General features: G+C 55.1%; 1 protein-coding gene across 2 annotated transcripts in view; it reads right to left on the bottom strand.

Annotated features, from left to right (window-relative positions):
• The window catches only part of KLF13 (Kruppel like factor 13), a 51089-nt gene extending 47089 nt beyond the window's left edge, over window positions 1-4000 (bottom strand). The window contains exons 1-2 of one of the 2 annotated variants that reach the window (XM_045070753.1): window positions 2895-4000; window positions 1566-2074 (exon numbers count right to left, since the gene is read on the bottom strand). In XM_045070753.1, the coding sequence (XP_044926688.1) occupies window positions 1806-2074; window positions 2895-3486 (861 nt within the window). In that variant the 5' untranslated portion in view covers window positions 3487-4000 and the 3' untranslated portion in view covers window positions 1566-1805. Of the gene's footprint in view, window positions 1-1565; window positions 2075-2894 lie in introns of those variants that run through there. The other variant, XM_045070752.1, reaches the window with a different exon arrangement.
• Window positions 4001-13412: the final 9412 nt, after the last annotated feature.

The following is a 13412-nucleotide window of genomic DNA, read 5'->3' as shown; positions in this document are numbered from 1 at the left end:
GTTGCAAAAACCTTAGCATCTTTGTTTCATCACATGTTTGCTATAATATCAACAATTATCTTAATGTAACAGAGTAATCAGTCCCCAGGAGACTGGCCTACGACTCACCAGGACAGGCAGCTCTTTTGCATTCAGTTGGACAGGCAGTGTAGGTGGGAGACCACAGCAGGGTCAGGGAAGGCTGGGTCTCCCTAGAGTCAAGGCTCAGCCCTGTACTTCCCGAAGGGTTCTCAAACTCATAGCCTCATTTCCCACACTTTCCAAGTGTTCAGGGGAGACATCACCAAGCTGCAAGGTCTGGGGACCTGTCCTTGCCCACAGGGCTAGACAGAGCAAGCTGGGAACTGCCTTCTTGGCTAAAGTGGTTTTGATATTCACACACACACACATACACACCCCGCCATAAAATCACTATGGGTGGGTGGGGTGGTGGTGGTGGTTCCTAGTGGAGTAAAAGGCCTGACATGACCTGAACCACTGCCAGCAGGGACACCACCACCCCCCCACCACCCCCACCCCCCACCCCGCCAGGAAAGCTGTTGGAAGCCCACAAACCAAACCACAGCAACCTCAGAACCAATGTCTGCTGCTCAGGTCTTTCCCGGGTAGCCTGGCCTCTCAGTCACCACAGTAGCCTGTGAGCTACCCCCTTCCCCTCTATGAACACCAGCTAATTATGTTCTGCACACCTGGGCACAGGCTGGAAATGGGCTCCCTAGAGGTGCCCTCCACCAGAGGCTGAACCAGACACCCTCAAGAGGCAGGCTCTTGGTTCATAATCAGATTCACCTGGGGCACCACTTAAACTGTGTGTTCAGTGGGAGGTCAATATCTGGGACCTGGAAATCTACATTTCCAAGGCCCCCAAAGGAACCCTGTACATTCCTGACTCGAAGGTCTACATCTGCTGTGGAGGTAGGACACACTTGGAGGGCAAGGCTGGCTCCCTGCTCTTAGACTCCGCACACTGCAGCCAGAGTGCGGTCCATCCTCTCTTGCCTGATTGGGGTTTCAAATCACCCCAGAGAGACTGGGTTCCACCCACTGGGGGAGACCCGGTTTCCCATCGCCTCTAATCCTCTCGCCAAGAGACCCGCTCAGGGACACTGGAGTCTGAATTAGGGAGTGAACCAACCCACAAGCTATCCTCAAGCTCAGGCCCCCACCAAGCCTGCTCCGCCCACGCCAGCGAGCCCCGCCCCTCAGCCAGCCCCTCCGCAATTCTCGAACCCCGCTAGTCGGCTGGAAGGCCACAGTGAAGCAGGCTGCGAAGTTTCCAATCCTTAAATTACCGGTCCACTACGGACCTCGCGCCCCAAATCGGTCCTCGAGCCAAGGCCCACGCACTGACCCCGCCCCCGTAATCTGGGTGCTCCAGGATCCCAACTTAGCTTGGTCCCTCCCCTACGGCCACACCCACCCTTGCAATAACGTTCCTAAATTGAACCAACATCCATCCCTACACTAACCCCACCCCCCATCTCTGTCCACACACACTTAATTCTGACTCAGAATGAGTAGAAATGGCCCCGCCTTCACCCTCGACCCCACCACCATCCACGTGATTTAGGGCGCTCACAGCAAGTGACCAAAACCGCGGGGGCAGCCTCCGAGGTAAAGGTTTGTCTGAAATCCGCCGGTCTCGACACCTTTAGACCTTGGGACAGCTCAGTTCCAAATTTACCAGGAGAAAGGGGTCTTTCAGCTCCAGGGTCTTGAGGAATGCCGTTTTTACGCCAGTCTTTTAACCAGTTTCTGTACTGTTTTATAAATGTGAAGTCTAAATCGTTGGTAACAAGGCAACTTTATTTATACGGGTTTTTAACCTGGTCCAAATGTGGAAGAATTAAGTGTAACAGAAGAGTTGGCGTGAGCCCAGGAAAAATACACAATTCTTTAAACCAAACTGGGAGAGAAAGGTTGCATCCCACCGTTGTGTTTAAGAAAACGAAAAACAACAAACGACGAGGTTCCGGGCCCATGGGAAGGGGAGGGCTGCCCGGGGGTCGGGGGTCAGGCGATGGTCCTCTGAGACCGACCGTCCCCCGTGCAGGTGCCGCCTGGCAGGTGAAAGCTGCGCAGAGAAGAGGGCGGCGCGTTGGAAACGGCAGTGGAGTGGGCGCGCTCCTTTCTGGAGAAAGCGCCCCCAGGCCTAAGAGCCCTCTCGGGTCGGGCGCGCCCCCGCTGGCCGGATGGGCGGGGCTCCCACAAAGAGCCTCCGGCGGAGAACCCGGACCGCCCCCCGCCTAGGCCGCTGCTGGCTCTGGTTTCGACAAATTAAACCTTAGAACGCTGGAAAAATTACAGGAAGAGGAGAGCGAAGAATGTGCCGAGTGGCTGGAGGGAGCCCTGTCCCCGCGTGAACTTCGCCCGCCGCTCGCCCGGGCCGGGCCCGGCCGGGCGGGCCCTCCCCTCCCGAGAGCGCGCTAGGCCGGCGGGGGAGGGGCCGGGGCCAGGACACCCCTCCCCCGCGGCCCCGGGGCGCCCCCGCCGCCCAGCTCCCGGAGCAGCACGCGAGGTCCCCACCCAGCTCGTCCGCACCTGCCCGCGCAGCACCCCTCCCGCCCCCCGCGGGGTCTACGCCCGCAGCCCCAATGACGACATCCGCCCCCGCGGCCCCGCCCGAGAGTGCCCAGGGAGGGGGCGTGCCCGGCGGGGGCGCGGTCGCCGGGCGGGGGCGCGGTCGCCGGGCGGGCGCCGGCTCCCAGCTCCCGAACCCGCCTCGCTCCGCGCGCGGGGCCGACCACTGGACCTAGTGGCGGGGGAAGGGGCGAGGCCCCGACCGTTCCCCGCCCGACCGCCCCTCCCGCCCCGCCGGCAGCTCCGGGGGCGTGGCCCGGTGGCTGGCGCTGTCCCCGTCCGCGCGCTCGGGGCGCCCGGGCGGCCCTACTGACCTGTGTGAGTTCTCAGGTGCGCCTTGAGGTGCGAGGATTTCCCGTAAACTTTCTCGCAGCCCGCGTAGTGGCACTTGTGCTTTCTCTGCGGGGACTCGAGGTCTGCGCGACTTCGGCCCCGCCGGCCCCTTTGTCTGAGGCCGGGTTCGCCGCTCCCCGCGGGCCCTGGCTCCCGCTCCGGCTCCAGCCCCGCCTCGAGCTCGGCCTCGGGCTCGCTCCACGCAGGGCTGAGGGGCGCGGCCGCAGCACCTTCCCCGCCAGGGGAGGCCGGCTCGGGGGCGGGTGGCGGCGCTGGCGGCAGGCGGCAGGGGGTCCTCGCCTTCCGGGCCGCGGCGCCCTCTCTGCGCTCCGCCGGGGCGGGCGCCGGCGCTTGCTGGTTAAGGTCCGCCAAGATCCGCGCCACCACGAAGAGCGAGGCACTGTCCCTGCCGTCGCGGCGCTCCTCGACGCGGGGCAGCGTGGCGGCGACAGCGGTGGCCGCGCCCTCGGGTCCAGGCTCCGGACCCTCCCGCGGCCCGTGCACGACCGCGCGGCTCGACATGGACACGAGGCACTCGGCGGCGAAGTGGTCCACATAGGCGGCGGCTGCCATGCTGCGGGCTCCGGCCGGCGGGCCGGCGGCACTGCTGGTCGCTGCGAGTCGTCAGCGGCGCATCCGCACCCACGGCCTCACGAGAGCGGGCGGGGGGCGGGGGCGCGGCGCGCCCTCTCCGCGGGCTGGGCTGGGCGCGCAGCCGCCTCTGCCGTCACCCGCGCGGCTCCGCGTCCGCAAGGCGCCCGCCCGGCCGGGCACCAAAGAGTGAACGCATGGAGGGTGCGGGCCAGTGGGGTCCCCGCGCGGCGTCAGGGGCGGCCTGTCCTAAGGATGCCGAGCAGCGACGTTAGGGACTACCTCGCCAAGTCGCGGCCGCAGCCTCGCCGCGCATTGTGGCAGGCGGGACAGCCGCCGTGCGCGCCGCGGCTCGGTGTGGGCGGCCCGGCCCCGGGGGTGGGCGGGGCCGGGGCCACATCTGGACCCGACGTCAGCCCCCAGCCACATCCTGGCAGCGCAGGTTACAGGCGGCGGCGGCCGCGGGGAACTGCGCGCGCGGAGGGGGCGGGGGATCCCAGAGCGCGCATCATCAGGATAGAGCGGTCGCGCGCCCGCGGCTGAGGAGGGGGCGTGGCCTAGGGCAGGGGCTGACGCCGTTGGTTCGTCCGTAGGCCGTCGGACCAATCCAGGCGGCCAGAGGGGCCGACCCGGCCTGGGGGCCTGCGCTCGCCAATGGGCGTGCCCTCCTGGCCCGCGGGAGGAGGAGCGGAAATTTGAGCCGAGAGCCGGGCACGCTGACGCAGGACGTCTGAGGGCGGCGGGCCGGGGCGTGGCTGCGCGGGGACCGCTCCCCACCCCACCCCACCCTACCCCACCCGACCCCACCCCCCTAGCAGCGGGGAGCCCGCGGGGCATTTTCTTGCCAGGGTTCTGTACGGTGACAACCTCGAACCCTGGAGTGGAAGCGAGCGCTTGAGAGGGCGCCCCTTTGTCCCTCCGTCCCCGCCTGTGAGGGGCGCCGGGAATGGGCGCGCCTCCGTGGGGGCTCGCCTCCGCTTCTCTCTTTCCTTCCAGAGCTGCATTTGCACGCGGGGAGGCGTGTCCGCTCCGGCTGGGCGTGGGGCTGCCGGCCTGGCCTGGGGGCGGAACAACTCCCCGGGCACCCCGCCGTAGCAGGGTTCCTAGGTGTCCTCGAGGCGCAGGCCGCTCGCCCCCTCCATGCCCTCTCCTTCTGCTCAGCTCCGGACCTCGGTGCGGTCCGGCTGGGAGCGAGGTCACGGGTGGGGCGAGGCCGCTCCGGCAGGAAGGACCGGCTGATTCCCCGACCCAGCAGCCGGAGACCCCGAGGGGATCGCGCTGCGGGTGAGCCTATGTCGGCCGGAGTCGGACTGGCCGCCGGCTGGTGGCTAACCTGCCAGCGTGGTCACCGTGACGTGCCCACCGCGTACTGTGCTTGCAGGAGTGAACTACGTGCTGGTGCAACCGGCGCCGCTGTTCAGGGAACGCGGGGCCCCTTCCTCCTCCCCGCCCCGGCCTGCTGCCAACAACTTCTCCAGGCTGCCCCTCTCCCACGGCGGTGGGGAAGGCTTCAAACGCCACCAGCTGCGAGGACCCCGCCCACCGCGCCCCACCCACCCTCTGTCTGGGCCTCCCGAAGGAAATACTCCGCGGCGCCCAGCCCGCGTACTCCTTGTCCCGGCCCTGCCGACTTGCCCCTGACTCTCGCCGGCGCCCCCACCCTCATCCCCTCGGCCCCACCATCCTTCTGCAGGCCTAGGCCATCTCTGGAGAGGCCAGTATATTACTTTCTACTGCTTCGGAATCAAGCGCCGCAAGACCCTTTCCGGACCCTCGCCGGCAGCCCCTGAACCGGAAGGCGGAGGCCTGGGTCGGCCCCCTGGGTGGTTTGCCTTCTCGGACGGTTTGCACGTGTCCGCCGGCCGCAAGGGGACCTTGCTGGGTGACTGGGTGACGGCAGCCCAGGCACTCAAACCCTGAGGACCTGAGAAGAGGGCTGGGTAGGGCGAGGTCATCCTGTGCACAAAATTAAGAGCGGCCATTTCTCACCAAATTAATTTGAGGCCTGGGTAGGAAAAAAACCGTCTTTCCAGGTAACGAAGAAGGAACTGAGAGAGACGGTCTCTGTTACCTGCTAGGAGGAACCGTAAACTGGCATGGATGATTGAGCACCCCGGGTGTCTGTAACCGAAACTCTAAATAAACTCCCCTCTCACTGATCAAGTTGGTGCCCTGTGGGAAGACTACTGGCCTGCTTCCCTGCGGTGGGCTCTGTAAGGGCCATCTGGGTCAGGGCACTCTAAGAGGGTCTCCTGGCAGGAAGGAATCATTCTGTCAGGCAGATTGTGTTGATGACATTTAAGAGATTTGTGTTCTGACCAAATAATGATGCAGAATGTTCTTGTAGTCCCACCACATGCCACAGTCAGTCACTTACCAGCACCCATCCCCTTTCTATTCCCCTCCAGCTGGGGTGGAGGATTCTGCCCCAGTCTTTGAGATTCCACATCTCTTGGCTTTCTCCATGATCCCTGTTGGGATACTACCCACCCCCACACCACCCCCACAGCCGGCACACTCACACTGGCCATCCTCCTACAGGTAGGCTCTATTCTAGGCATTGGGCCACAAAGCCATGGACAAGACACCCACTCTGGGTGAGGGGAGGTCAGCCTGGGTCAAGGGTCCTCTGCATTGCCACACACCCCACCTCCATCCACAGCCCAGAGCAGTCCCTAGGCCTCTCCATGAGTGCTGAATGCTGTCTCCCTAGGAGTTTTCAGGGGTGCCCTGTGGCATTCCAGATGCAAAACTCAGCCCCTTGGCTAGTTTCTCACCCATCTGGTGATCACTGAAGGCCTCAGACCCTGCAGCCTTTACCATGTAGAAGTATGTTCCAGTATCCAGAGATTCATTTCTCTTCCCCAGAGCTGTGAGTCCATGTTTTTCTTGCTAACCAGAATTCTGGCAGAGGTAGCTCATTGTATATATGAGGGTGAGTGGGGGGCGAGTGTCAGGTGGAAGGCACAGTATATCAAAAAGCAGGAAGATCAGATGAAGTAGATGAAGATGTGTCTGGGGAGTAAAGAGGTTCAGGACTGGGTTTTCTGGTAAAGGTGGTGGACTGGCTCTTCATTTCCGGAGCCTTCTGAAACAACATTAAGTTTGTTTGTTGTAAGACAGAAATTGCCAAGGATGGAGAGAGCAAGGGAAGAAGTAACAACACCACAATTTTTGAAGCTACAATACTTAGCAGACCGGAGAAAATGTCCTGAAATTAGAGCCAGGAACATACCTTGGAATATCCAGAAACGTCACGAATGGGTGGCACTAGGTACCTCTGGATGTGAATGTGAATGAGAGGCTAACCTACGAATAAACTGGAAAGCTTGGTTAAGAAGTACAGAGTTGCCCAGATGCTCTCCCTAACTCTGTGCAGCCTTCCCCATCCTGACAAAAGACTGATGGTTATTATCTAAAGAAGGTATAAGGGAACATCTTGGGTTGGGAGACCCCAGGCACAGTTGACAGCAGAGGAACCATAATAGGAAGCGGGGGGATTAAATGAGCAGATAGACACTGGATGGTGAGACCAACCCTGCTCCCTTTTTTGGTATTTAAGATGGCAGGGGCCAGGAGACAAAGAATCTTTTCTGTGGCATCAGACCAGGCCAAGGCTAAACTTTTTGGCAGCTGTAGTTGCACAACTATGCCAGACCACCCAAAGGAAAGGCCACTGTTCATGAGCCCCACATGTGTGGATAGGGCTTCTAATCAGTCTTTGACACGCAACCAAAGTTGACCTGGCATCTCAGGAAAGCCCTGTGTCATGAAATCTAGAGCCCCAATGGAATTTTTCAAAAGCAAGTTGGAATATACAGAGACTATACAGAGAGAAGTCCTTGTCAACATAACTACTAATAATGTCATCTAAGAAATTAAGATATAGCAATCCATGAAAGTGGGACACATGTAAAGAAACATTCAGAGAACTAACAAAGCTCTTGGAAATTTAAAATAAGATAGCAGAAAGGAAAAACCTTCAAGAGGGGAAATGGAGGATAAAGTTGAGGAAATCCCTAGGAAAGTAGAATAAGAGGTGCCTGGGTGGCCCAGTCGGTTGAGCATCTGACTCTTGATTTCCTCTCAGGTCATGATCTAAGGGTCCTGGGATTGGCCCCTGCATTAGGCTCTGAGCTCAGCATGGAGTCTGCTTGTCCCTCTCCCTCTGCTCTAACCCCACTTGTGTTCTTTCTTTCTCTCTCTACCTAAAATAAATAAAATCTTAAAAAAAAAAAAAGTAGAACAAAAAAGAACGCCAAAGATAGGAAATAGAGAAAAAAAATTAGAGGACCATCCAGAAAGTCCATTGATCAAAAAACAGGGACCCTGAATGAATGATTAGAGAAAACACAAGGGGTGGGCAGAGTCATCAATGAATTAATCCAAGAAAAGTCTCCACTAGTGAAGAATGTGTGTTGAAAGGGCCCACAGGGAGCCCAACACACTGGGAAGAAAATAGCCCTACCCAAAAGCAGATTGCTGTTGAAGTTCAGAATAATGGGGACAAGAAGTGTCCTGACAATAGAAGCAGGTCACTTCGAGATTGTCAGAAGTCAGAATGTCTGTGAGCTCCTCCACAGCAACAAGTAGAAGTTAGAAGGCAAGGAACAAAGCCTCAGGCAACCTAAAGTAAAATGATTTTCCCATCTTCACCCAAAGTACAAACCAAATATTTTTAGATGCCCGAGGTCCCACAAAATTTACCTTGCGTACATTGTTTCTTATGGTAGGAAGCTACCAGAGATAAGGCTTCCAAGATGAAGAGCTCCAACAATGAAGAGGGAGGCACATGATCCAGGAAGCACCCCACATGGGAGGGAGGGCAGAAGCCCAGAGGGCAACCAGACAAAGCTGGAGCAGGGCAGAAGCTCTGAGGACACCCCTTCCAAGGGTAAGATAGACTGTATCAGTCAAGAAAGGCTGGGCCATTCTACAGAACAAACAACCTGCAGATCTCAAAGGTTTATTTCTGGCCAAGCTACGAGTCCCCAGCGAGGCACCCGGGAACAGACAGGTTGATGGAGCAGCCTCTCTAGAATGTGCTGGTCATCCTGGCAGAGGTACCGTGAGAGCATTGACCCAGAGGTGTCACTCGAGCCTTCTTCCCCACATGTAAAATGTACTTTTCCCCTCCCCAAGTGGGCCTGCCCCACTTCCATGAGCCTTTTAAATCTGGATCTAGAGGCCAGGGACAGGGAGATCCAAGACTGAAGGATGACGGATTTGAGGCGAGGGAGACTGCAGTGTCCCATTCGAGTTCCAGGACCTCTGTAGCAGGCTCAGTGGTCTCTATACGTAGCTGGCTCATACGGCTCTTTTTAGTCTAGAAACCCATGACCTAAAGATAAGTTGTCTGTGGCCCCCTACCCCCACCTCACTCCTAGCCCCGATGCACAATCACAGTGCACCGTGGGAGAAAGGGACAGAATAACACAACAAACACCCTGATTCAGAAAGCAGAGGAGCAGGAGGGTCCCGGTAAACCGCATCCATAGCAAACCTAAAATCCTGCCTGGCGGGTATTTTTCCCCACCCAGGAGGAAGGATATTCCTTGAATCATCCCAATCCTGCTGCCTGGGATGGCCTGGCCAGTGCACTGGTCTTTAGAGTCTTGCTTCACCCCTGGGGGTTCTTTCTTCACTACCATCTTCCTTATCTGCATGGGTGGGGGTAGGCTGGGAGTTGGGCGGTTCCCAGCCCATTTCCATCTGTAGAAGGCTGGAGATTAAGGGTAATCATAAATTCCAGCCACAAATTCTATTAGTCCTTGTGCATAGTTTCTCTTAAAAATTTAGTTAACTTTTTTTCTTTCTTAAATAATTATATTTTCAGAATATTTTCAACAGGACATTGATGTAAACATGGGGAAGATAATAAATATAGTTTGTGCCTCTCATTTAAAAACAGGACAGATGTGAGAGGCATTTCGGATCTGATTTCTTAAGATACATAGGCTCTAGCAGTGCCTGAATGGCTCAGCCTGTTAAGCTGAGTCTGTCTTCGGCTCTTGTGATGATCCCAGAGTCCTGGGATGGAGTCTCTGCATCAGGAGGCCTGCTCAGCAGGGAATCTGCTTCTCCCTCTTTCTCTTCCCCTCCCCGCTGCTTGTGTGTATGCACGCACGCTCTCTCTCACTCTTGCTCAATTAAATAAATAAAATCTTATAAAAAAATGCATAGGCTCTAGAGCAAATAATAGGTTGTTCCCATTTCAATCCATTTAAGAATGCAATGAAATTCAAATTGCAATGTTCATGCCTATACGGCTCTGGTGAAAATACTATAACCAAGGAAGAACTGCAAAATATTCTCCAACGACAATAAAAAAGTAACTATAGATGGTGTATTTATACAGCATCAGCTATATATGTAAAGCGTTTTTTTCTTCATGCCTTTGAACTTGAAAACACAAAAAATACAGAGGGACAGTATCAACTTGCAAAGTCACAGGTCTGGAAATGTCATTTCTTCATGGTTTCACGGACGTGTGTGCATATTGTAATTTGTATTTCTTCCTTCTGTATCCTCCTTATCTGTGGTGTGTTTCTGGGCAGTCCCTTGTGGCAGCTTTCCTCTGCTATTTAGACACCCCTAGTCAACACTTGGATACATTTAGTGACCTGGCTACTGGGGCGGCACAGCTGAGTGTGTAAGCATTATGACCCACATCAAAAGGCTGAACTTCATTGACTTTTTTTTTTTTAAGATAAACTGTTCTCATTTTAAATATTACTAACCTATGAAATTAGAATGTACTTAACTTCTTACCTAATCTGTTTGATTGCAGTTAGCTATGTTGTCAATAGACACTTTCCGGTGCTTTTTGATACATGCATTTCTCTCTCAACTTAATTGCGAGTTCTTTGAGCCTCTTAATCTTTGGTGGTAGAGTAATACCCCTAAGTCTTTTTTCTTTGATTCTTCCAAGTTATCCCAGGTGACAATTTATCAAATACTCTACCCCTGGGAACATGATGGCCATCCTTCTGGCCCTCACCATCAGTTTTCTCTCTGCCTGCTCACCCACCCTTAAGCCAATGCTACAAATCTTATCTTCTGCTACAGTGACACCCCCGCACTCGGTTACCACTCTCCATCAGTCAGGAGCAGCTAAGTTATGTTATAGTAACAAATGATTCCAAAAGCTCTGTGGCTTCAAATATCAAAAGTTTAATTCTCCATACATCGAGGGTTGGCTGGGGATTGCTCCGGGGCATGGTCCCCCCTGATGCCAGCATCCAGGTCAATGGGGCAGCCATGCTCTGGAACATTGACAGTTACTTCTGTTCATAGCAGTCACAAGCATTGCCCTACCTTACAGAGAGCCAGGTGCCGACCCATGAGGTCCCCAGAAGACAAGGAGCTGAGCTACTCAGCCAAGTAGTAATACCTCCCCCAAAACCTGTGACTTCCCAAAATGTGGCTTCTGAGGATATTGAGAAAATAGGCCAAAAGTTAGTGGTTGAATTAATGGTAAGTACATAAAAAACTAAGTGAACAAAAAAGAAGGCAATCAAGAGCTCCAAAGAAAACAAAAGGAGTCCATTGTAGCTGACCACTTGGCTCAGTTACAGAGGGTATTTCCATGAGAATAACAAATGTGGAGCATTGATCTAATGAACTGCTCTATGTCGCTCTAATGGGACCTTTTGAGGTGTGCACATGGGCCGAGGAGGCAAGAGGGTAGGAAGCTAAGTCCACATCTGCATATGGGGAGATAACCAACAGCACCCCAAACTGAAAGCCCAAGAGGCAGCAATGTGATCATGCTGTGGGGGACAGAGTTCTAAGATGCCCCCAACATTCCAGTCCCCGATCTACACATACCTCCCCCCCCAGAGTCCAACACTAAAGCAGGTGTTTCTGCAAAGGCATTTTACCGATGTGATTAAGGCCCAAATCAGTTGACCTTAAGATGAGGAGATTATCTGGTAGGCCTGACCCAATCACCTGAGCCTGTTTATCTGGGTCTACGGGTCAGATAGGGAGGTCAGAGAGATTGGAAGCATGAGAGGGATTTGAGGTGGGGGAGATTTTTGTGATGCTGGCTTTGAAGATGGAAGAGAGGCTATGTGGCAAGGAACATGGGTGGCTGAGGCTGTCCCGATGACAGCCAACTGGAACTCAGTACCTCAGCCCCACAACTACAAAAAACAGACTTCAGTCACAATCGTGGGAGCTTGGAAGAGGACCCTGGGCTCCAGAGGAGAGCATGGCCTGAGTGATGCCTTGAATGTGGCCTTGTCAGAACACGAGCAGAAAAGCCAGCTGGCCCATTCCTGGACTCTGACCTACAGAGCTGCCAGACCATGAATGGATGTTTAAAGCTGCTAAAACTTGGGGTAATTTGCTACACAATAGAAAACTCAAACATGCACTGTTTGCGTTCCAGAAATAATCAGGGAAAAGAGGCAAAAGAGATAGTCTCTGGGGTGGGGGAAGGAAGCAAGGGAAGTTGAGGGACTGCTATTTCACAGCAAACCTTGCACCTTTAAGGCATCTGCTTATATAACTTCGATGTAAGGAATAATCAAATTAGAAGATGTTTCAGACTCTCAGCACCCCATTGCTATAGACCAAATGCTTGTGTCCCTCCCCATCAAATTCGTGGGTTGAAACCTAACCCCTCGTGTGAGGTGGGGCTCTGGGGAGGTGAATAGGTCATAAAGGTGGAGGGGTGCCAGGGTGACTCAGTTGGTTGAGAGACTGCCTTCAGCCCCAGCGGCGATCCTGGAGTCCCGGGTTTGAGTCCCAAGTCAGGCTCCCTGCTCAGTAGGGAGTCTGCTTCTCCCTCTAACCCTCTCATGCTCTCTCTCTCACACTCTCTCTCAAGTAAATAAATAAAATCTTTTCAAAAAAAAGTTCATACGGATGGAGCCCCCATGGATGGGATTAGGGCCCTCACAGAAGAGACCCCAGAGAGTCCCCTTTGCCCCTTCTGTGTTGTGAGGACCCAGTGCTATGTGAGGTTCTTGTCTATGAACCAGGAAGTGGGTTCTCACAAGACACAGAATCTGTGGCACCTTCATCTAGGACTTCCAGCCTCCAGAACTATGAGAAATAGATATCCGTTGTTTATAAGCCACCCAGGCTAAGGTATTCAGTATAGCCATCCAAATGGACTGAGGCGGCAACAAAACCTATCCCTAATTTCTATAGCAGGGACTGACCACATTCCCCACACACCTGTGCAGTTCCACGGGACCAGGTGACCCAGTTCCAGGTTAGGGGATAGGAGTGGAGGGGCCGTGGGCTGCTTCCGCCCTGGGGCTTTTAAGTGGGTGGGTTTCTGTCCTGCATGTTCTCTTCCCCCTTCTGCCAACTGGATGATTATGACAACAAAGCCCTCTGGGGTGCCAGAAGCACCAGAACCTCTATCTACCAGAAGAGACAGGGACCAGAAATGTGGCCAACAGCGCTCTCCTGGATGGCCACTATATTTGAGTCACAGCAGTTAGGGGCCTATGTGTTATTGGGGCTTAGCTTGCCTTAACTAATGTAAAAGTGGAAGTGAGAGGAATGGATGGAAGAAAAACAAGAAAACAAGATATATGAAGAAGGGGCTCGCTGCCAGGCCAAGCAAGGGTTGCATTTTGTTCTACAGTGTTAGTCTCTAGGGTTGGCTTCTTGGTGGCGGCCAGGATGTGGGGTGTCAGCTCTGGGTATCATTCTCCCTACTTCTCCTTCCCAGGACAGCCACTGCCTGTGAATCCTGCCACTACTCACAAGCCATGGCCAGGAGCTGGGCTGAGGGTGGCTGGGGTTTATCCAGGACCATCCTGTGATGTCCTGATGTTCACCCCACCCCCAACAGAAGGCAAGCAGTGTCCTCTTCATGCAGCCCAGGGGGCACTCATAGGCTCCCTGCTCTTGTGTCCCGACTTCGTCACAGCATCATAAAGAAT

Source organism: Mustela putorius, unplaced genomic scaffold (assembly GCF_011764305.1).
Source record: "Mustela putorius furo isolate JIRA1106 unplaced genomic scaffold, ASM1176430v1.1 tig00003972_pilon_pilon_pilon, whole genome shotgun sequence".
Taxonomy (NCBI): Eukaryota; Metazoa; Chordata; class Mammalia; order Carnivora; family Mustelidae; genus Mustela; species Mustela putorius.
The sequence above is the reverse complement of the archived record's forward strand: the minus strand, read 5'-3'. Positions and strand labels throughout refer to the sequence as shown.